The sequence below is a fragment of the Gorilla gorilla genome, chromosome 13 (genome assembly GCF_029281585.2).
Source record: "Gorilla gorilla gorilla isolate KB3781 chromosome 13, NHGRI_mGorGor1-v2.1_pri, whole genome shotgun sequence".
Classification (NCBI taxonomy): Eukaryota; Metazoa; Chordata; class Mammalia; order Primates; family Hominidae; genus Gorilla; species Gorilla gorilla.
The window spans coordinates 72390968-72416367 of NC_073237.2; the positions used below are offsets into that span (position 1 = coordinate 72390968).

Genomic DNA, 25400 nt, shown 5'->3' on the forward strand with positions numbered 1-25400 from the left:
AGACCAGGCCATGACTAGAATTTACATTCTTTATACCTAGGTAATTGAGGTTGCCTAGGAATCAAAAGTCAAAAAAAGTCAAGAGCTCATCTCTGGACCTAAAGCCACATTGACAATTATTCCTCTGTCTTAAAGAAACTCTCTGCATAAGAAAAAAAAAAGTCTTATTTTATACCAAATTCAAGGTAAAGCTGACCTGCTCTAAAATCATTTTTCCAAGTATTGTTCTAATGTCTTTTGGAAAGGTCCCTGCGACCCTGAGTGCAGTGAGGTTGGCTGTGACGGGCCAGGACCAGACCACTGCAATGACTGTTTGCACTACTACTACAAGCTGAAAAACAATACCAGGTAAGAGAGGTGCCAAGTCACATCCCCACAGCATGTGCCAGGCATCTTAGGAGTTCCTGCAAGGCTAATACCATGGGGTGTGTGCAGGCCACTGGCATCTTCCACTATTCTCCCACCAGGACCGAAACATAGAAAAGAGGCTGCTGTGCAGGCCGACTGCCTCCCTGTGTTATTCAGAATGGTGAAAACTATATTGAGTTACAAAACGCAAAATGTGCATGTATGCTGTGAAACTGCAAATGTCTTCTCTCACGTTTGGAGGATGGTGGAGGAACCAGCTAAGCACCTGCACCTCCAGACCTTTCTTTTTTTTTTTTTAATTGACAAGTAAAAACTGCATGTATTTATAATGCATAACATGATGTTTTTATATATATATATGTGTGTGTGTATATATATATATATATATACACACACACACACACACATACGTACACACATTTTGGAACAACTAAATCCAGCTATTTAACGTATGCATTAGCTCACATACTTATGTATTTTTGTGGCCAGAACACTTAAACACTACTCTCGTCACAATTTTCAAGTACACAATAAATTGTTATTAACTCTAGTCATCATGAGGTACAATAGATTTCTTGAACTTATTCCTCCCATCTCACACAAGTTTCATGTCCTTTCCACCCCACTGATGTTTGATTTCATGGCTTCACAAAGATGCCAATGCACAGGCCAAACTGATGCTTTTCCACATTTTCCAGCACATAGGCCATCAGTGTGGCAAAGGGGTTGGTCCTGCCTGATCTCACTCTTCTGCCCTGGGCACTAAGGTGGACCCTGTGCCTCTGAGCCCCTGGTGTCTGCTTGAGCTGTGTAGATATGTTTCCTGGGCACAGCCAAGGAATGGTGACTGCCCCCATCAGAGTTCATCCTGACCTCCCCTTGTCTCCCACAGCCCCACCCACCTTCTCCCTCCTCCTTCAGGCGAAAACTCACTAAGCATAGCTGCCACACAGTTCCTCCATACTCCAGTCCCCCAGACAGACCCAGACGTGTTAAGAATTCCTGTTGTAAGTCTGCTGGAATTTAAATTCCTTAAGAGAAAGGGACTTTGGCTATCTCCCAGCCTCTGTTATCTCCTGCACTTAGCAAAATGCCTGACATTTAATTGGTGCTCAGTAAATATTTGTTGAATGGATAAATAAAGCTCTGTGCTTCCATTATGGGCAAACAAGAAAGTTTTTTTTTTAAGTGTTCTCATATACAACATAAATTTAAATATATTTATATTAATTTAGACAACAGCATACAACCACCACCGCCACTCACACATGCACATACAGGATCCATATGACAAACAACACACGAAAATAGAAGTCACACCTTTTTAAAGGGACCTTTTTGAATAGAGTTGTGGTTCCTACATAGTTTTCCTCTGATTCACCACCATAACCTTCGTCTCTGTAACCATCATCATTTTTCAAGAGCTAGGTGCAAACCAGGAAATGGTTTGACAAGTCCTTGGTAGATTTGGTGTTGGGTAACTGCATTGCTACTTCAGCACACTGTGCAGGAGGCAGTTGAACAAACAATCTGGCTCTCTGGATGTGGTGTTGGCATCCTGGTTTAAAAGTGATTTGGAAGCTGAGCTCAGCCATTTGCTCAGCACCTCCAAGAGAATGCTAGGGACTGGTTCGCTCATGACGCTGCCTTCTTTCTTATTGTTTCACAATGCAGGATCTGCGTCTCCAGCTGCCCCCCTGGCCACTACCACGCCGACAAGAAGCGCTGCAGGAAGTGTACCCCCAACTGTGAGTCCTGCTTTGGGAGCCATGGTGACCAATGCATGTCCTGCAAATATGGATACTTTCTGAATGAAGAAACCAACAGCTGTGTTACTCACTGCCCTGATGGGTCATATCAGGATACCAGTAAGCTCACTTCAAATACTTGGGTTTTAGAGAAGAAATGTGGTGTTTTCATTTGAGTGACCTCAGGAGGGATAGCCTCTTTGTGAAATCTGGAATTGTGCTTCATATCAAACAGGATCTAGTTCATTTATTTTAAGAGAACCCTTTAGAAGCTTTATGTAAAAATGCTTATAACTTTGTCAGAGTATCCTCAAGACCACCCCCAGATTCAGTGATTTGCTGGGAATATTCACAAGGCCTGGGGTGTAGTCGTGCTCATGAACTCACAGATAGGAGATATTACAGCAAAAAATCATCAAAGGGAAAAGGCATATGGAACAAGGTTCAGCCACACAGGGCGTGTTCACTTCCCCGTGCAACAGTGCGTGATGACATGCATGAAATGTTGTCTACCAGGGAACCTCATTAGAGACTCAGGGCCCAGGGTTGTCACTGGGGGCTGGTCAGACCTGACACATACCAAAATTCCAGACTCTTCAAAGGAAAGTAGGTGTTCACCATAAACCATATTGTTTATACAAACAATTTAGACAAAGTGAGCCACTCTTTTCAGGGTAGTGGGAACCCTCCCAAAATTCAAGTTCCCAGATGTGCCAGCCACGGGCCAACCTTACAAGCAGATTTGCTAAGGACAACATTCAGGCTGCTCTTTTCTGCACACTGACCAAATAGACACCAGGCCTGTATGATATCAAAATATACTTTTTAAAAAGTTCAAAAAATATGACTGTCTTTTAAGAGTAGAATGAACATTTGTCAATGACTTACTTAACCCACTAATGAGGGAACTTGCAAGGTGACAAATAGGGCTAAAAGATGATCAGGTACTGTAGTCCACCAGGAAAGGCAAAATGGAAATCCTTTTGCTAAGTTGGAGACAAAATTGAGTAATAATTTTCTACATGGCAATACAAGTAGAATTTGGGGGAGTGTTTTTTTTCTAATGAATAGGAGTAATTTGCAATTTTACCAAGCAAAAATGTGTGCCTTAACACAGAGTTTGGGCCCTAATCAGCCATCATTAGCAAACAGACAAAGGTATATTGCCCTACAGAATTAAATAGTCTTAAGGTAGACCTATTAGACAGTGCTCTAGTGTGGCTCTGAAAAGGACTGCAGTTATCTTTTCCTTTATTTCTGAGTTCTGGATAATTTCTCTTAACAAGGACCTCATACCATGGTATATGATGGCACTGAAATTTCATGTTTCTGCACAACCTAAGGAAGAAAAAAGAAAACTCAAGTTTAAAAGAACAAGAGTTATTTAAAATAAAATCAGACAAGAAATCTGAAGTGAATACTCTTGCTTCTTAAGAAGTGAAATTCTCTCTGGTTTCAAAGAGGAGCATTTCTCTGTGAGGCAGAGAGGGTCTTTCAACTTACCCTTTAGGGCAGTGGGTAAGGACTCTGCCTTTCTTGCTTGCCCCAAAATTTAGAACATGAAATTTGACTTGAGGGAGAAAGGAGAAATTGGGAGACAGAAGGGGGCATAAAGAATTCACAGAAATATGCAGTATTCCTTGTGAGGAAAAAAAGTCAAAATTCTATCAGGAAGGTTGAGCCTTGAAAAAGAAATTTGATTCTGGAATGTTGTATGACAGAACCAAGGTAATTGAGAGTCCGTTGTTTCCAGAGCCTAGAAGGTAGATAATTAAGGTGTTCAAACTATGACTTCAGCTACCACGAAGTATTGATACAAGTGGTTTGTATATCTCTTTCTATGTAATTGCCTTATGTTATAGTTTTCGTCTCTAATGAGTCCATTTATGTACAACATAATGATCACATATGATCATGACTAGTAATAATTACTGCCAACACATTTACAGTACTTAATAGTTCATATCGTTCCCTTGAATAATTAATTTTATTTAACTTCTCAAGACAACCAGAGAGGTGGGTAACATTGTAATCTCATTTTAATGAATAAAAGAACAGAGACCCTGAATTTGCCCACTGGAGGTGCTAAAAGCAGAATGCAAATCTAGGTCATCTGAGTTAAGATTCTATGCATGTGCAGTATTCTCAATGAGACAGTGAGAGAGACCGTATGATGACTACTGTTAAGATTGTAAGGGGCTTCGTATTTCATGCTCAGAGGCTCAGACTTGATCCAGCAGGTCCTTGCAGGGATCCACTAAGCTGTGTTTCTCTATGGAACCCTGAAGAACATCAACATTTAAAGAGCAGATGGAAGCCCATGAAGAAAGCTTCATTCATTTCTACAAATTCACATGGATGTAATCCACTTGCATATCAGAGCAGGTACCAAGACTTTAGCAAAATTTTATCTAAGGTAGAAGGACTTTCTTAATATGCCAAATATTTTCCTCCACAGAACAACCATAAATTTGCCAGCTTTTTTCAATATGGACCTGGTAGTAACTAGGAAAGCAAGTATTCACAGTATACTTGTTCAAATGATACATTTCTATTCTCCAGAATATAGATTTCTCCAGAATATAGATATTATCTGAATTGTAATAACATTTATACCAATTCCACTGCAGCTGTAAAGTGCAAGACACTAAAATAGTGTTTAAAATAAACAGTGTAAGAAATAAGCAGTCCTTACCCTTGCAGTCTTAAATGTAGATTCCCTTCTCTAGTTCAGCTCAACTGACCAGTCCTAAAAGCTATGAGCATGGGGGTCTACATTCCCATTCCTTCGTCTCAGGCATTGCCTTTCAATCCCTATACAGTGATGTTGTCCCAGCTTCATGAGGGGGATTTGCACTGTTGCAAGTTAGGAAACCCTCCTGGGGAGAGAGACTAGGAAGAAGAAGGAAAAAAAAAAAGACCTATAAACTATTCAACTAAGAATTAGCTAGGCTATCATTTTCTTGTCTGCAAAATGGCAGAGAAGTCTAAGGTGTTTTCCAGTGTTACAGTTCCTGTCTGTACTTGGTTTGCTGAGAAATGATAACAAATAGTGATTCTGTGGCTTTTCCCGCAATTGTCTAGTCAAGGCCATAGGTACTGTAGCATACATTAGCAAGCATTAGAACATCTCTGATGCTTTTATGGAATCCAATTGACCAACTGATTTATAACTTTCTCTTTTTTTTTAACAGAGAAAAATCTTTGCCGGAAATGCAGTGAAAACTGCAAGACATGTACTGAATTCCATAACTGTACAGAATGTAGGGATGGGTTAAGGTAAGAGAGTGAAGGATTTTATCAAGTAACACAGCCCAAAGAGCTTCTCAATGTAAATAAAATGAAAAAATGATAAACAAGTAAATAAACAGCTCTCTTATGATCTACCCTTGGTTTGACTCCCATTCAAGCACTTGATTGCTATTTGCATTATCTCTGCTATTATATGTGAAAAATGGGATGCTGTGTTGGCTAAAGAAGGGTTATATCCAAATAAATTCTCCTTAGAAAAGATGGCTCAGATAAAACTCAATAAAAATGGCCATTTGAGAGGCATTCTTTGTGCTTTTTAACCTGCATTGTGCCAGTCAAGGATTACTTTGCAGGTAATACCAATGAATTATATTTAATCCCCCGATTCATCCCTTGGATGGTCGGAAATTATTCCCTTATCTTTATTATTTCTCTCCAAATACCCAATCATTCTCTTATCTTAAGTACCTCAGGCTTGGTTCCATTATGCTATGGTATGCACATAGATTTAACACCAGGAGATGTTTTCCTTGAATGGATGACTTGCTCATTGCTAAAGCTCAATAGTTGGTCAACTCTCTAAGAGAACAGTGTACAGCTCAAATTAACTAGGTAGCCTCTCGATCTCAGTAGGGAAGGTGAGACCATTCTGCATTTAGTGAAGAGTTGGACTGGGGCTGTATGTAGCATTAGAACTCTGCTGCACTGGATTTCTTTTAAGTATTGATCATATCTTTATTTCCACCTGTGATTGGAGGTAAACTAGGCAGGGTCCAGGCAGTTTCCAGGCAGGTACATTCTTCACCATTAACCAGTATTGGAGCATCATTTTCATTTAGATTAATTATCTATGGCTTTATTTCTTTTTCCCCCCATGAATGCATTCAGTATTAGCTTACCTGGCAATTTTCATCTCAAGACTTCAGTACTGAGAAAGAATTAGCCACCTAATTCTTCTTGGAGAAGGAGCAAAGCAGTATAATAGAAAGAAAGAAAGTAGATGTGGGCTCACATCCTCCTCTGCTATTTATTAACTGTGTGATTTGGGGCAAGTCACTTAACTACTCCAAGCCTTCATTTTCTCCTGTATAAAATGATGATAATAACCCCTGTTTTGCTGGATTATGATAAAGGTTAACTGTGATAACATTTACAAAATACCTATTCTACCATCTGGCACATACTTGGTTCATGAGAAATAAAAGATGATTTAAATTATTTTATTTCTTAGGGAACATTGTATAGGGTATGTTAAACCAGTGCATGCTGGTAGAAACATGAGCGCCATATATGTAATTTTAAATATGCCAGTAACCACATTAAGAGAAGTAAAAAGATACAGGGGAAATGAGTTTCATAAAATATTTTATTTCACCTAATGTATCTAAAATATTATCATTTCAACAATATAAAAACTTATCAGATGTTTTTCATTCTTTTTCATTGTTGTACTGTCTTCAAAATCTGATATATATTTTACCCTTAAAACACATCTCAATTCAGACAAAATTGTTTTTATGAGAAATATTTGATCTTTATTTAGGTTTCACAGTTGAAAAAGAAAATTTTACATAGCCAAGTTGTTCCAAACGTACCCAAATTTTTGCCAGTAATGGAATCAAGTGCCAATTTTTCACATTTAGACTTAAATTAGTTAAAATTAAATAAAATGTAAAATTCTGTTTCTTAGCCATACTATAGCCACCTTTCGAGGTCTCAGTGGCCATGTGTGCCAGATTATGTTGTACAGCACAGGTCTAACCTGGCCAGTTTATCACAGAGAGAACAGAGGCTTTCACAATACCAAGTGCATTAGCCTCGCAGTACCTGTATTTTGGAAGCAGCAGAAAGCTTCAGGGTTGGTGACTGCTGTCTGTTACACATCCCCCTTACCTCATTCCTTCTCCATACAGTGCAACCTCTGTGTCCTGCTGAACAGATGCCAACCTCACAAGAAAGTGCTGTCCTGTATTAGAAAAACTAGGCAGCTTTTTAACTTTGATAAGTGTTTCGGTGGTCCTTATTTCCTCTCAAATGGATCCATTTAAGGCAGTATCCTTTTTTCTAGTGCTACAGAAAGGGAAAGGGATTTTCTTTTGGCTTTTTAAATGACAGCACTCTCTCTCTGGCCAGTGAGGAGATCTATGAATGAAGTCCACTTTCACTTATGCTGCCCTTACTCTCCTTGAGGCCCCTTGCATTTTTCTAAGGGCCTCCAGGGTTGACCATTTTGCCTCAAGAGACTTGTAAATTTTTAAATAGTGGTGAAGAACAAACAGGGAAAAAATATATCAGTGCACAAAATCCAGGAAGGAAATAAATTAAATGCTAATGGGGACTGTTTGGGTTTCTTTTTTCTTCAACTTTGTTTTTGTACTTTCCAAATTTTTTTAAGAGCATAGGGAAAAATAAATTTTAATTTTTTAAATTAGCATTATCCACATACAAAGCAGTCAATTAAGATGTCAATTTGGAGCAATATAAAGAGTTTAAAACAATGGAAACCATTTAACCCTGTTTAGATACTGATCTTCTAGTTTCATTGATTTGGTAGCATAGGATTACATTTTCTCACTATGTTTCCAATCACACTAGTTATTCAGTGAATAATATTTTTTATATTAACTAACTATTGTAATTTTTTTTTTTAAGAGACAGAGTCTTGCTCTGACATCCAAGCTAGAGTGCAGTGGTGTGATCATAGCTCACTCAAACTCACGGGCTCAAGCAATCCTCTGGCCTCAGCCTCCCGAGTAGCTGGGACTGCAGGCAGGCACCACCATGCCTAGCAATTTTTTTTTAGCCTTTGTAGAGATGGGGTCTGACTGTGTTGCCCAGGCCAGTCTCAAATTCCTGGCTTCAAGTGATCCACCCACCTTGGCCTCCCGAAGTTCTGGGATTACAGGTGTGAGCCACCATGCCCAGCCAAATATAGTAAAAATTTGTTATTTGCTTTCAATTTTAAGAATTAGCCTGTAGACTGTGAAAAATATGATAGCTGACAGAAATTAGAAGGGAGAGAAAAATATGCATTTCTCATTTGACATTCTGACAACTCATTAAATACTATCTCATATTGCTAGGTAAATAGAAATTTAAATAGATTATTTAATATAGTTTAGATAACTCCCAGAAATACTAAATAATAATATAACAAAGAAAAGTCAAGATGATTGGGAAAATAGCAGTACAGTTAGTTTTGATAAATTTTTCATTAGAGTGTTTAAAATGAATAAATCAAGAAATAGAGGCAAAAGTATTTTAAATCTTGTTGTTTTGCTGAGAACCTATAGAAGACTAAAATCAGAAACACTTAAAATCAGAACGGCTACTCCGGAGAATTTGAGCTGTGGGTTGGACAGGATGGTCGTACACTTTTACTCAGTCATAATTCATTGTACCATGTGTTCCTACTGCATTTATAATCATGAAATAATTGTTTAATTTATTACGTAGTAAGTCGGGATATTAAGAAATTGTTGGGCTTATTGCTAGACAATGTGATTGTTTTGTCAATCAAATACTTTTTAAAACCTCTGGGTTGTAAGATGTTGCGCAAAGTAGGAGTGTGCCCATCAGTCTAACAAATTAAGGAGGATGTCCCCGAAGCCTAGCAGCGTGTGTGTATGCTACAGACATCATTGTAGGCACAGAGAAGCATTATAAGCGTTGAGAGGAGAAAAAAAAGGGTACACGGGCTATTTCCCCGGCTTTGAAGCTTTGCCAAATCCACTGGCCTCTGAGGGAAACTGTATCTGTTACATATGGAGTATGGGGAGTCATTACGTTTTGGCCTCATCACAACAGTCTGTTTGAAGCTCCCTTTATACTTCTTCCAGCCTGCAGGGATCCCGGTGTTCTGTCTCCTGTGAAGATGGACGGTATTTCAATGGCCAGGACTGCCAGCCCTGCCACCGCTTCTGCGCCACTTGTGCTGGTACCTTCCCTAGTTCTTTTGTTTATTCTCCCGGTTCTGGTTTTGCTTTTCTTTCTGGTTTGGGCCATCACTCATGCAACCCACTTGATACTTTTAAAGTAATGCTGGAAAAGTTTATTTCTCTTTTGATAATTGTGTGTGTATTCTCATTGAAAGTCAAGCAGTCATCAGCATCCTATCCTCATTGAGAAACTTACATAGCCCAGTGATAGCTCCTCTTTCAAAAGACAGTGAATGTTTTTGTCAAGAGGTTCCATTTTAACTTTGAAGGCTTTTTTCCCAGGGAAATCAAGAAAAAGCATGAATATTAAATTATTATTCTTTGACGCCATTTTCTCAAACTGTTAAAGAAGAAGCCCATGACACCACCTCCTCTGAGGTTTTATTTCTCGTTTCCTGTGTTTGTCTTGCTTTTAAGGGGCAGGAGCTGATGGGTGCATTAACTGCACAGAGGGCTACTTCATGGAGGATGGGAGATGCGTGCAGAGCTGTAGTATCAGCTATTACTTTGACCACTCTTCAGAGAATGGATACAAATCCTGCAAAAAGTAAGTGGATCTGCCCCCTGGGCCCTAGCATTTAGACCTAAGTTCTTTTGATGACTATCTTCATAAGAAAATAAGAAAACTTAGAATTTGTAATGATAACACTAGGTTTAAACATGTACCTGTGGACACTGTTCTGAAGCTTTCACCCAGCTTATCTTTGATAATTTTATTCCTTTGCATCAGGGGCACCTTAAAACCTTTAATATTTCAATTTCAAGTACATGCTCCATACCCTTTAAAATCACAGTGTCTACCTGTGTCACCTAACCTAGCAATTGTTGTGAGGAAAGATTTTTGAGTAATCTTCAGAGGGATAATTAAATGTAAGACATTATGAGGTTGCTAGTAAACACACCTTCCCCTGTGCATGTGTGAATGGATTAAAAAATTGTACATTTTTCTCATAGATGTGATATCAGTTGTTTGACATGCAATGGCCCAGGATTCAAGAACTGTACAAGCTGCCCTAGTGGGTATCTCTTAGACTTAGGAATGTGTCAAATGGGAGCCATTTGCAAGGATGGTGAGTACAACTGCCCATATCGATCTTATGAAGCAAAGTATGATCTTTCTACTTTCAGGACTAATATTTTTCCACTTAAAAAAGAAACTCACAGCATGCATCAGATATGACATGCTCAATATTTTGGTGGCATTCATTCATCTTGAACTTACTTATGCCCTTAATGGATTTGTTTGAATTGCAAAAAGAAAGAAATCAGCTACAGTGGCACTGGCCAATATGGCTCAAGTTAATTTTTTTAATTAATAAACTTTATTTTTTGAGAGCACTTTTAGATTCATAAGCAAAATTGAGCAGAAAGTTCAGAAATTTCCCATATACCCCCTTTTCCCCACACAGGCATAGCTTCCCCCACTATCAACATCAAGCACTAGAGGAATACATTTGTTACAGTTGATAAACCTACAGTGACACATCATTATCACCCAAAGTCCACAATTTACATTAGGGCTCACTCTTGGTTATATATTCTGTGGGTTTGGACAGATGTATAACAACATGTATGCAACATTATATGTATAACAACATGTATGCAACATTATAGCGCCATGCAAAGTAGTTTTACTGCCCTGAAACTCCTCTGTGAATTACCTACTCATCTCTCCCACCCCACACTGATTTTTTTTTTACAATCTCCATAGATTTGCCTTTTCCAGAATCTGTATAATTGGAATTATACAATATTAGCCTTTCAATCTCCATAGATTTGCCTTTTCCAGAATCTGTATAATTGGAATTATACAATATTAGCCTTTTCTAGCTAATTATTGTTGTATTTCTTTCCAGTTTTTAACCATATTAAAAATACCATGCACATAGAGTTTTGTATCTTGCTTTTTGCACTAAGCATTAGGCATAAACATTATCCTATTCAAGCATTAGGCATAAACATTATCCTATTCCTATGTTTTTACAAAGTTTTGGGAAACTTTATTTTTAATAGCAGCATAAAATTCAATCATGTGAAGAGTCTATAGTTTTTAGCCAATCTCCTATTATTTGGATTGTTTATAATTTTGATGTAAAACAGTAATTAAATGGGTATCTGAATCTTTCATTAAGCCTGTGAGGCTAGGAAGTAATATTTTCATCTTACAGAAGGGAAAACCCAAGGTGTAGAGCTAGGAAATGATAGACCTAAGTATAGAACTTAATATTTCAAAATGTTGGTCTGTTCTTTGCAGCAATGATTCTGAACCAGGATGCAGCACCATCCCCAGATATTCTGATTGAATTGATCTGGGGTGCAGCCCATGATCATAGGTTTAACTTCCCAAGTGTTTCTAATCTGCAGCCAGGTTTGAGAACCACTGCACATCCAATTCTCCCTAACAATTTAGCTAACACCAAGTTTCCTCACCTCTCTAGCCTCAGTTTCCCCATCTGTAAAAATGAATGAATTTAAATTATTCCAACTCCAAAATTTTGTGAACTTTTTTGACTCTTGAAATAACTTATGCTGAAGCGACCCTAAAATTTACTCCTAAATTTATGCAGATATTACATGTCAATGATGTAGAAATTGTTTAAACTATCGTTGTTCAAAACATCTTTGGATTGTTGTTATAAAAATAGAAAGAAAACAAACAAAAAATATGCAGTTGGAACAATCTGACTGACATGATCGCTGCCCTAGGTTTATTCTTTCCCTTCTTCTGAATATTTCCCCTTCTGGAAATTTCATGAAAGGAAAAACAGTACCATTGTCAGGAGAATGTGGACTTGGAAGTCAGAATGCTGTCATTCATATGTGGTCTCCAGGCCTTGGGCAGGTTATGAACTTCTCTGGGCCTCATTTCCACCATCTGTACAAAATGAAGAAGATACTACTACTGACCTCATCTGGTTATCCCACAACTCCCTACAAAGAATCTCAAAAAGGTGTCAGAAAGAACGGGGCACATGATTGATAGCACTGATAGGACATCATTTGTGGTCTTATTTCTTTGGAGCATCGTAGGTGACTTTGCATCTCCACGGTTTTTCCAGTATGTGATTGGTCTGGCAGGCATGGGCCCGACACAGTCAGTTCCTGTGTTCTGAGGTTTTCTCACCAGGGCTGATTCTACTATAGCACACTGGGGTGATAAAGGCTTGGGGTGGTGGCACCCCAGGGGCCACGTAAGTATCATTTTTTAGTTACCAGCAAGTGCCTCCTTTACTTTACTTAAAAACATGGCTCCCCTATTTCTGAATATGACCAGAATTTTTGGTAGGTTAGTAACAGAAAATTGAGGAAGATGAAAGTGAGACCCCATCTCTACTAAAAATACAAATATTGGCCAGGCATGGTAGCACGTACCTGTAATCCCAGCTTCTCGGGTAGCTGAAACATGAGAATCACTTGAACCCTGGAGGTGGAGGTTGCAGAGAGCAGAGAGCAGAGATCGTGACCAGCCTAGGCAACAGAGCAAGACTGTGTCAAAAAAAAAAAAGTGATGATTGATTGATGCAGGAAATCCACTGTAACAACTTGAAATGTTCACCAATAGTACTTGGTACCAGGCATTTCAAGAGTTGTAATGCTTTAACTACTTTCCCTAAACCATGGTGAGCACCGGACAAGTTATGTCAAATGGCAGTTTGCTAAAAGCAGAGTGTCTGTCAGGACTGTGGGCTGAAGTGGGAAAAGAAGAATCATATCTTCAGTGAGCCCATTTTCAGGTCAGTTACAAAATGAGAATATTGATGGCTTACCAGGCTTCTGAAATCACATGGCAGCTGCACTTAAGGATGTGTTATTTATTCTCTTTCAACTGTCATATTTCTGTGATTCTAAGACATATATTTTTTATATTTTATCATCTCGGAAATCAGATGCATCTTATAATTTGTGGCAGTTTACAACTGCTTTTGACCAGAAAACTGATGTGATATCAGTGTTACTGCCCAGATATGAGAGTTGAATGCAGAGACATCTGTTCAACCGAGTTAGGCACATGACTACTTCTTGTGTTGAATTTAATTCTTCTTCTTGTGTTGAATTTAATTGCAGTTCTAAAGAGGTTTGAAAATTAAACTATTGTTCAATATTCGAAGGAAAGATTCTTGCATAAGCATGGAAACAAAACAGAATGTTACATAAGTATAACAAATACTTTTAATAAGTCTAAAATTAAAATTCTAATTGATAAGAGAATATTGTGTCACAGTTTAATATGAAGCATCTTTTCCTTTGTGTTACTTAAAATGATGGTGCATCTTAAATCTTGTGTCTTAGATTCAATGAAATATGACTGTGTACTCTCTGCTCTAGGTATCTCAAAGAAGACAAATTTCTTGCTTGTGTTATCAATTGATTTCTAATTTATTCTTTTTCTAATCTTTTTTTTTTTTTTCCACAAATGGATACCAATTACATTTACCATTGGACTGCAATGTCTCTCCTTGAAAAACAATGCGGTTGACTGAAATCACTTTGGGTGGACCAAATTTCCTCCTGTTGACTACTCCTGAATGATCTCTTCCAATTCCCCAAATCTGCCTCTCTGGCCAATCACAACCTTCTTCCATGTGTGTACATCATGCTGCTCTCGTCTTCAACTCCCCTTCTCTCTTGCTGACTTCTGGAAAAGCAACGGAAGAGTCCTGGGCGGAAGGAGGCTTCTGTATGCTTGTGAAAAAGAACAATCTGTGCCAACGGAAGGTTCTTCAACAACTTTGCTGCAAAACATGTACATTTCAAGGCTGAGCAGCCATCTTAGATTTCTTTGTTCCTGTAGACTTATAGATTATTCCATATTATTAAAAAGAAAAAAAAAAGCCAAAAAGAAAAAAAAAAAAGCAAGCCACCTCTCTCTTTCTTGCTCTCTTTTTCTTTCTCTCTCTCTAAAGTTTGTGCAGGGAGATGGTGAACTGTTTTGTCAGAACTTAAATGGAAAAAAAAAATAAAACTACAACAAGCCTACCTTTTATAACTGGGTGTTTAGTGCTAAACAGCCAGAACCACAGAGACAGTATTGTATGACCAAAGCATTTGATGCCAAAATTTGACGTTAAAGTAATGATTTGATTTCCTGCCCTGGTTTTGAAGGTCCATTTTTTTCCCTTTTGCATTGACTTGCTTGTCTCCCCTTTGAAACACCTAAAAATACCTTTCCAAAACATTGCGAGAGCATACATAGACAAAAATGAAATAGAAAGCGCTTGCATGCTTGAGTCCACCATTGGGGGAAGAGTCCACCATTGGGGGAAATGACAGAAAACTGGACCTGAGGGCATTAGGAACATCCTACAGAGTTGTGTTTAGTGTCGTTTGCCATGGTATTTCACAGTGAAACATGGATACTCTCCACACATCATTTACTTCATGCATTACGTACTGGTTTTTGCATTTTACTCACTTGATAAGTCTGCTCCACTGGTTTCATCAGATAGACTTGCTGCTACTGGCTTTTCCATTGTAGATTGGGTTATTTTACACGCAGTTCGCCAAATGGGATTGCTCTGTATAGTCAAATTGGTGATGGACAGATGGACAGAATGCAGAGGTACATAGATGAGCTGAGGCTGATCCAGCTCCCCTGAAATTCAGAGTGTTAACTTTGTAGACCCTGCACAATCTCTTGGTGCTATCTAGCCATTACCCCCATTTTTTTTTTAAAGGCCATCTGAAATTCCATTTTTCATGGTGGGAAGCATTTTGGATATGATGCAGGAAATCTCTTCCTGGAGTCAAAAGTTCCCAAAAGGTCCTGTATTTTTAAGAAATGGAATTTATTTAAATAATATTTAAGCTTGTGCCCATGTTGGCCGGGCAACTTTTTTCAATGGTGCTTATTAGAAGACGTTTTTTCATCTTGTCATTTTAAGAAAATAAAACTGGAAATTGAATATGGGTGGCATGATTGTACCCTTTTAGTTCTCTTATTTTTCTACTCCTCTGTCCCTCTATAACTATGCCATACTATTATATGCTGGTCCACTGAATGTTGAGATGATCTGTTTTTGGGGGCTTTTTTTTTTTAAGAAATTTTTTTTAAGAAATATTTTCACTGGTTTTCTATGACTCTCTAAACACTTCATCGAAACTAGGAGACTGAATTATGAGGAAACTATTTGGATTAGTGGCCAGAAACGATGAAATCTTATAGATCTTTTGACAGTTTCTCTGTTTAGGGGAGCCTAGACTGATATCAAGTTTCTTCATATCAAAGCTTCATTGGTGACCTCATTTGCTTTACAAGTGACCAGCCATCTTGCAGGCTTCATGCTTCTGAGAGCCTTACTTAGAAGATGCTGCTGGAGTCACAGCTGAGGAGAGGAATACTATCAACATGGACTATCCTGGGAAAGAGCTAGGAAGTAGATGCTGAGGTCCCCATCCAAACAGCAAGCTAGGAAAAAGCCTACCTTGAAAATATTTCTAGACATCAAAGATAACTTACAACCCAAAGTGAATAATAAGTAAATAGTCTGATGACCCTCTTAATAGCATTGCAATTGTATTGAATCACATAATGATTCATAAGTAACTAGGGAACCAACTGATTTTGCTAAGCAGTCTTCCCCTTATAACACCACAGGCCCTTCTGACACACAAAAAAATGAAAGTTAATCCTGGGTACAGCATACAGTTTTACATTTAAAGGCACAGTCTTACATGGACAAATGCAAGCACAAGCCTAAAGCAAGGTCAAGCAGATGGCAAAACCGAATTTGCCTGCAAAGAAATCTATTTAACTGAATCAGCCCATAATATTTGAGGCACGCGGTTACTGTGATAGGAAAGATAAAAATGATGTTTGTTTTTGTAGACGAATAACCATCAACATGACAACAAAATTCATTGGGGTCTACCAGCGTGCATTCCATTTCCCACTGACCATGCAGGTGCACGTCGCGGAAATACTGGTTTAACTACTAGTGTGTTACTGCCTCATTTATCTACATAACGTTATTAACTAGAACATAATGCTTTCAAAGTTTAAGTTAATGTTATATATTATGTATAAATATATATATTCATAATGAGATATATGTAATGGATAGTACAAAGTTTGGAGACTCAACAAATGCTCTAACCTTCTAGAGACAAAAGTCCTATTTCTGTTTTCTTTTGTCTTTTTATTTTCAATTAGTGACCCATTGTTAAATCCAAATCCACTTTTACTGAAAAATACTGTACATGTGTAAAATGTTCAGTTGTTTTTTTGTAAAATATAGTAGAGCGGTTGTAATTGATACTGGCCAAAATCAATGTTATTCCATATTTTATTTTTTCTATTAAATTAACCTAAGTTCCTGTTTATTTGATCTGTTCATACCCACGTATAAACTTCTCTGAAAGGGTAAGGTCATGAGAAACTTCCCTGTTTCTACATAGAAGCTGAATATGAAGGAAAGGGTGGAGGTGCATGAAACATCTAAATAAAGTTGGAAAAGAAAGTGAGCAGAGGAGGGAATTGAGAAGGAGTGAGAAACAGCAATGTAAGAAAGGAATGGGTTAGATTTGGTCATGAATATATGTTAAATCCCATCTTTAGAAAGCAAGGCTGTGAAAAAAAATCCATAAAGGCTTGGTATTGTTTCTATCAGATTGTACAGATGCTGGACCCCAGAATAGGGCCCACCTGGTCCCATTCTTCCTCTAGTGCACAGCACACCCACTAGTATGTGTCTGTAGGGTTAGGAACCATGGCTGGGGGCAAGGAGGTAGGCAGTGTAAAAGCTGTTCAAGAGGAAGATGGCTTTGTTCAATTTGCTGACATCTTGCATAAAGTCGACATTGGCTGGATGTCTAGAAGATGATTTTTGTCTAAAATAAATCTCCGGTACATACCAGGGGGTGGGACTGAACAAGCTAGCTAAAAACAGCAGTGGAGTATAGATCTTTTTTGAACCATGCCTGAGATGCAATTACTAGTCTTAAACGTTCAGTGCTCTGCCTTTTGGGGAAAAGAAATTGTAAACCAGCCAAAGCCACAAACAAATTGAGCTCCAACTAGGTTTAAAGATCTGGAGATAACAACCAGGTATGAGAAAGAGCCTCTACTGCTTTGAAGTCCCATTATAGGGATGGAGAGAAATTAATTTTATTGATCACTTACTATGTACTACACAATGTGAGAATATAGAGTAGGTAGATACATACTGATGTGGATATGTTCTCTCTCAATTTTCAGAAGGACTCTAGAGGTGAATGTATTATCCTCCATTTACACATGAGAAAACTGAGCCACACAGACTTGAAACAAATTGATTGAGATTCCATATCCAGATTCATAATAATAATACAATTTAACATTAAGACAATTAACAGCAAGTAGTACATGCCAAATCTCAAATGAGTGGTACACTGAGTTGTTAAGTTCAGAACAGGCAGAGATTCCTTTGAATTGGACTGGTCAGTTCCCTAAAGCAGGTAGAGCTAGAATTGGTCCCTGAAGCATGGATGAGTCTTACCTGGGAAGACAGGAAGAGAGCAGGAAGAACATTACCAATGAACTTGCTCCAGTTACCAGTGAACTTGCTGCATACAAGATGCTTAGGGAAGTAAGATGTTTTCATGGTTTTAATCTAATTATCTATTGCTACAAAGAACAGTGATTCAAAATTTGGTGGTTTAGTCCAGAAAAATCTACATTTGTACACTTTGTAGGATAGTGTGCCCATTCTGAATCCCCACATCCATGGAAGACTGCTAATTATCACTCACTTTCCACTCCAGTTATCAGAGGCTTGTCACACTGCTGATCTCTTCTACCAGATTCATTATTTCCCGCTGAATAAGCTACCCTTCATTTTTAAAGAACTTACAAACTGAGTACTTGGTAAAGAAGGGGAAGTGATTGCTATAGTAACTACTAAAGTTTCTCAATCAAAGTGATCAATACTTGCAACATATCTGAGTATGGAAATAAATACATAACATCTTATCCCCCTCATGTAAAAAGAATGTCATGCTGCTAAAATATAAAATAGACATTCATTCTTAACGGCTTCCATATTATCATTCAGCCTTGCACAGAGAGAGCAATGGCAGACGGCAATGTGTTGAACAGAAATTGCATATTGGAGGCAATTTTAAACTATGGCTCAGCCAATTTAATACCCCCTCCTTCTGTCCCCAACCACAAGATGGTAGAGGTGGAACAGAGGACAGCTGCAGTGTGACCTCACCCAGCCCAGGGCCCTGCGCCCAATATGTGTAGATGACAGCACAGATCTTCTTCTCTTCTCTGGTGAACATCCCTTTCTAAATGTTATGTTTGTTGCAGACTCGTGAAATCTGAAGTTTTCAAACAGAATACTTTAGAGCCTTTGACATATTTAGCAGGGCATAGCCAAGGTGGACTTAATTTCACTGTAGCTCATTAGAACTACTTGGCACCTAGAAATGGGGCTAATCTGTATAATCCTGTCTCCTCTTCATCACTAGAGGTAAAGATCAGGTCCAGATTCAGTTATTGAGCAATAAAGATGCAGTTATGCAGCATCGCTACGTTTCAGCGGACCAGAATGTGACCTGGGATGGCCAGCACTCCTTCCCGTTCTCTACCTCCAAGGGACTTACAAGGACAGTTTGACTGGCTTAGTACCAAAGGACTTTCTTACAAGGTCTCTTCTCTAAAGGACCATTGTTTGGATCCAGTTGTGCTTTTTTTAGGGCCAGGTGTCAGGCAACAAAAGATATTTTGTATCCCACTTTCTAGAAAATTCCAGAAACGTTCCCTGAGGCTTGAGTTGTAAGATCTTTTACTTTTTTCATTTTAGAAAACAGTACGTTATTTTAAAAATACCGTGTTTTAAGCTTCACAGAGTTTTACTAAAATGGATTTATTTAATTTGGCCCACACAAAAATCAGGCCGATAGACATTCATTTTCTGATGCAAGAGGCACAGCTAGTAAGGGGTGTGGCTGGGACTCAAGCCCACAGCTTCAACATTCTGTACAACACTGATTCCTTTTTAAGAGTGCTGGAGAAAAGCAAGTCCACATCACATATGTTGCAAGGCAAGGGGGTAAGAGCCTTTTCTCAAGTGAAGATAGAAAGCACACTGTGTGCCTGGGCTTGACTTTTTCTCATTCCAAAAGAGTTGCTTCCATAAATAAATATTATTGAGTCCCTGCCACAAACTAGGTTCTGAGTTTTCTCTTGCCCTCTTCAAACTTATAGTCTAATGAGGGAAACAGACACTTAGACATAAAACACATGGTTACAATGTGAATCAGTTTAAGTGCCTTTAAAGGGTATAAAATATTGTCAAGAGTCAAAGGAGCAAGCTCACTTCACTAATCACGTGCTAAGGTTCCATGCCCTTGCACTACAAGCTTCCCAAGGACTTCCAAAAATAGCATGAAACCTGAAAAATGGAGTTGACTCTAAAATGTACAAATAAAACTGCAAAGATCAAAATCAAATGATATATTTATTAAATATCTACAAAGTGGATCATGTCAAACTAGTCCACTGCAACTAAGGAATTATACTTACAGCCATTGTCACTTGACGGCAGGGATATGTCTGAGAAACGCATCCTTAGGTGATTTTGTCATCATGCAAACATCATAGAGCACACTTACACAAACCTAGATGGCATAGCCTACCACCCACCTAAGCTATATGGGATGGCTTATTGCTTCTAGGCCACAAAGCTGTACAGCATGTTACCGTACTGAATACTGCATGCAATTGTAACAAAATGGTGAGTATTTGTGTGTCTAAACATAGAAAAGGTATGGTAAATATATGGTATAATCTTATGGGACCACTGTCATATATACAGTCTGTTATTGACCAAAACGTCATTATATGGTACATAACTATAATTAATGTTAATGTAGAATAAAGGTGAATTTTATTATGCTTGATATGATGTGAGACCTGCAGAGATTGGAGAATCTAGGATCTTGAGAATCTTAATAGCCCTGCAAAGGAGGGAGGAAGTCACTATTCACCCTCTAGGGAACAGAAAAGAGGAGAGAGAGATATGTCCTATCCTTGGTGGTGGTCAGGGAGGTCACTGGGGTGGGGCGTGGAAGGGTAGTGTACGGGACTGCAATATGTGGATATCTTCCTGGATATCATCCTCACTTCTTCCCTGTGCCTTCTACACTCTCTCCAAAGAGATCTTTGTCAATCTCATGGTTTTAAATACCATCTATATGCTGATGACTCTTAAAATATATATAGATTCCTGATCTCTTCCCTCAAGATTCACACCTGTAGATTCAATTAACTACTTGACATTTCCCTTCAGCTGTCTAATAGGCATCTCAAAATTAACATGTCCAAAATAGACTTCAGACACCCCAACCCCCTGACCATCTTTACCACCAAATCTCTCCCACCTCAGTAAATGGCATTCACTGTATTTCCAAATATATCTCTAAATGGTCTACTTCTGCCCACTCCATAGCTGTAACTGTGGCCAAACCACCATTGTTGCCATCCCAGACTGCTGCAACAGCCTCCGAACCAGCTCCCAGACTTCTCCCTCTCCTCTCCTCTTTTCTCCCCTTTCCCTAATCAGTTCTCTACACAGCATAGTGCCATTACAAATGGAAAATCAGATTTCATCTCTGTTTACTGAGCATAAAATCTGAACTCCTTACCTGAGGTCTTTGTGCTATCACCTCACACCACCATCCCCCATGACCTCACATGTTCTAGTCATGCCAACTTTCTTTTCATCCTTCAAACAAAACCAGCTTGTTTGGGACCCAGGACCCTTGCCCTTCACATGGCTGGCTTCTTCTCATCCCACAGGTCTCAGTTCAAAAATAACTTCCTCTGAGCAGTTCCTTCCACCACTGACCCCACACCTGCCCACCTCGTTTTGACTTTCCATAGCACTTACCACATGACATTTTATGGTTCGTTACTTATTGTCAGCCAGCCCCGTGAGAGCTGGTGCTTTATCTGTCTTGTTCACAGCTGTATCTTACATGTCCAGCACATGCCTTGCTTAAGAAATATTTGTGGAATGAATGAATAAGAAAACATCTGAGAGAAGTGACATTTGACCTGGGCCTTGAAGGATAAGCAAGAAATTACAAATCAAAGAAGGTTATGATGTTTAAGAAGGATATTCGAGAGAGAGAACCTGAGCAAAGGCACAAAGCCATTGAAAGGGTCTTGTGGACGGCGATCACTTGGAGGCCCAGGCAGGGGATGAGCAGGGCAGGCAGCTTGGGAGAAAGGATGGAGAGATGAGTGGGGTCAACCGGTAAAGAACCTTCGCTGGACTGTTGCCCTTCCTCCACCCTCTTGTCATCAGTGTCATCAACCCTCTTTTCAGGGAGGCTAATTGATTTGCCCAAGGACCCCATCAAGTCAACTCTTGGCCTCCTGCCAACATATTTGAGAAGCATTCACTCAGACAGAATGCTGAGGCGGCCAGATTTGCTCAGTCCCCAGGCACTGATGGCTGTATTGAGCCAGTTGAATGAAAGAACAGGGTGCAAGCTCACATGAGAGGCAGCAGCCCACAGCTTCTGTTTACTGTGATGTCCACAGTCAGAGCAACAATTTGGCAAGGCCTGCTTGCAAAACTGGACTTGGGACCATAAGCCTGCTCAGTACCATCTTTTTCTCCTAAGAGAAGACCCCCCTCGCCCTCTAAACTGTCATCACCAGAGAAGAACAAAAGGAAAAAACATGATGTGCTAGCACTTCCCTTCCCTAACAATGAAAACAGTAACCCCCATATGCGGAGTACTTCCTATATGCTGAGCTAAAGGCTTCATATGGGTTATTTAATTCAATACTTCCAATAGCCTGATTCTATCTCCATTTTACAAATAAGGAAACAGATGAGGTAAATGCCTAAGGTACTCCAGTGGTAGATAGAAGGTCTGGGATTAATTTAAACCCAGACAATCTGATATCAGAGCACCCACAAGGAGAAATACAAGAGCCAAGGAGGATTCCATCAAAACAAGCTTCAAGCGATGATTGTGGAGTGTGCGACGGGTTTCTATATTTTAGCTGGTGCTGTCAGGTCCCAGGTGCATGTTATTAATGTCCACCCAGGAGTACACACTGTGGCTACATCATGCTTTGTGTGAACAAGGCAGGAGTCAATATTTGATCATTAAAGTTAGTAACAACCAATGGGCCATATGGACAAAATCAAAATGGACCTAAGGTAAATGAGGCAGTGGCTGTTACAAAGAAATGGGGATATGATGACATGACACTTCCCTTCATAATTTCTTTGTAAAGAGGCTATTGTTTGCATTCTCTAGCCCAAGTTGAAATGAAGAAGAAATAAAATGGAGTTATTGGGAACATTAGAAGAAACATTAGCATGCTGAAAGTTAATACAAATACATAATACAAATTCTGTGAGCTCCTTTGACAAATCTGGTGAAACAAATTCTTTCCAGGTGATATTAAACAGGATTTCTTGCCACCAAAATCACAATGGTTGCAACATAATAAAAGCTAAACTATGAAAAAAGTAAGGCTTTTTATTATATATAGGAATATAATGTTTAATTGTTCTATGTTATCAGAAGAGCCACAAATATGGCAGAAACCGGAAGTCATCTTGACCATCTCCTTCGTCACTCCCACATCTGATCCAACACCAAGTCAAGACAGTTCTACCTCCCAAATCTCCCAGATCCACTTTCTGTTCTTCATCTCTTCTGCCCCTATCCTAGTCTAACACCTTGGATCAAGCTACTTCTCACCTGGGATACTGCAGTATCTCCTCATTAGCCTCCCCGAACACACCCCATCTGTCCACAGTCATGTGTCTTCATCTTCATCTCCTATTCCATTTTCCACAACAGCCAGAATGCTCTTTTTAAAAATTCAAAGCTCAGCATGAGACTCCACTCCCCTGTGACTTCCCATTTCCCTAGGATAAAATTGAAATTCCTTTCCATGGCCTTGAAGGCCAGGGTCAATCTGACCCACCTCTCCTCTCTAAACTTAGCTCATGACATTCTCTTCTTCCCCAAGTATTTTCCTGCCACATTTACTTTCCCTGATTCTTCCATTCTGCCCTGCACCCTAGAACAGCTCCACACATCACTCCCCCTCCTTTAATGTTATCTCACCCGAATCATCTATCGTCTGGGCCTCAGTTTAAATGTCACCTCTTTGATTCCTGATCCTTAACAGACAAGGTTAGATCTCCTTAGTATAAGCTTTCTAGGAAGCCTCTACATTTCTTTTATATTAATTTTATGATAAATATCTAGTTACTTGTAGGAATATTTGTTTAATGTATGTAATTCTCACTACATAGTTTGTTTGATGGGGGCAAAGTCTGTAAATGCCTTATATGTCGTGAACCTGGTAAAATATCTCGTAGAGAAGGTGCTTGATAACTGTTATGGATAGTTGAAAAAAATGAATGAATGAATCACTAAATGAAAAATTGAGCAAATGACAGGAAAGGAATAGCTCTGATCCAATACTTGGACAACTAAGTTCTAGCCTGAATTCTGTAAAACTTCAGCATAGCTCTCTATGTGTCTACACCTCAGTTTCCCCTTCTTCAGCATCATCCCTGTGAACCTTCCAGGTATTCTGTTCCATGTAAAGAGAAAATAGCAGGAGACTTCACAGAGTTTCCATCACTGGTCCTAAAACACATGCAAAACCATTGGCACAAACTCATTAAAGCCAATGCTTTAGGACCCTGCCACTAAAAGTGTGGACCAGCAGCAGCAATAGCGGCCAGAAATTGTCTAGTGTGACAGCAGATTTCTAAACTTGCATTCTCATTCCCTGGGTACTCACTGTTGACAAGGGACTTTGCAGGAGAAATTAAAGGTTAATATCAAATGAACTTAAAATAGAGAGATCAGCCTGAATTGTCCAGATGGGCCCAAGGTAGAGGCGATCAGAGAGGTGTGGTAGAAGAAGGCAAAACAAGCAGAAGGCAGAAGGGGAAGTTAGAGAGATTCAAGGTGTGAGATGGACTTGGCCCACAGCCGAGGAACTTGCAACAGATCCAGGCTCAGAGCCTCCAGAAAGAATGCAGCCTGATAACACCTTGATTTCAATCTTGTAACACCCAGAGCAGAGAACCAGCTGAGCCGCACCGTACCCAGATGTCTTACCTACAGAACTGTGAGTTAGTGAAGGGGTGCTTTTTTAAGCTACAAAGTTTATAGTAACTTGTGATGGCAGCAGTGGGAACTAGCACAATGAGAACATACCTGCTCAATCACAATATGTCCTTTTGCCACATCCCAAGTTGATCTTTTCAAGACATGGTTCAATGTCATAGTTACTATCACAGAATCTGAAGGGAGGCTGCCTGGGTTCAAATCCTGGCTCTGTCATTTCTAGCTGTGTGATCTTAGGGAACACATTTAACTTCTCTGTGCCCCTGCTTCCCCATTTGGATGATGGTAATCCTACCTCTCTTCCAGGAACATTTTGAGGATTAAATGACAACCCATAAAAGTACTTAGGACAGTGCCTATATGTATTAGGCAAAAACATGTTGGTTACTAATATTACTTAAACCAGAATTTTTTATTCATTGTTGATCCCTCTGCCTCCACTAATATCCAATCCATCACCCAGTTAGTTAATTTACCTCTTGAGTTTCTCTTGAATCTGTCCTCTTCCCTCTATCCCCACCATGACCGTCCTAGGTTGGCTATCATCATCACTTCCCAGAAGCACTCTGTGAATCTTCTCCAGTTCCACAAAGAAGCTAAAGTGACTTTTCAAAATGCAAATCTAATCACAATGCTCTCCTGCTAAAACCTGTGGCTACTGGGGTAAATGCAGGATCCATTAACATGTCCTGCAAAGTCTGATACCCCTACACCCATCTCAATTTCGTTTCTTTCTTTTTCTTTCTTTCTCTCTCTTCCCTCTTCTCGCCTCTCCTCTCTCTCTCTCTCTCTCTTTCTCTCCTCTTCTCTCTCCCCCCTTCTCTGGCCTTCCTTTAGCCTGTCCCAGTGGCCAAGCCTCCCCGCACTGGACCCTTTGCAGACATGGTTCCCTAAGGCTAGAGTGCTGGAATCACAGGTCCACAATTGTGTTTGTTCTTATTTGTTGGATGTCTGAGTCCCACTCCAGACTCTAAGCATGAGGGCAGGA

The 25400-nt window shown here is 39.3% G+C and overlaps 1 protein-coding gene across 2 annotated transcripts in view; it reads left to right on the top strand.

Moving 5' to 3' along the window:
• PCSK5 (proprotein convertase subtilisin/kexin type 5) overlaps nt 1-25400 on the top strand; it is a 460751-nt gene that overhangs the window by 286516 nt on the left and 148835 nt on the right. Inside the window, exons 15-21 of one of the 2 annotated variants that reach the window (XM_031014780.3) lie at nt 246-348; nt 2044-2237; nt 5312-5396; nt 9209-9306; nt 9725-9854; nt 10262-10377; nt 13953-14284. In XM_031014780.3, the coding sequence (XP_030870640.2) occupies nt 246-348; nt 2044-2237; nt 5312-5396; nt 9209-9306; nt 9725-9854; nt 10262-10377; nt 13953-14068 (842 nt within the window). In that variant the 3' untranslated portion in view covers nt 14069-14284. Of the gene's footprint in view, nt 1-245; nt 349-2043; nt 2238-5311; nt 5397-9208; nt 9307-9724; nt 9855-10261; nt 10378-13952; nt 14285-25400 lie in introns of those variants that run through there. The other variant, XM_031014779.3, reaches the window with a different exon arrangement.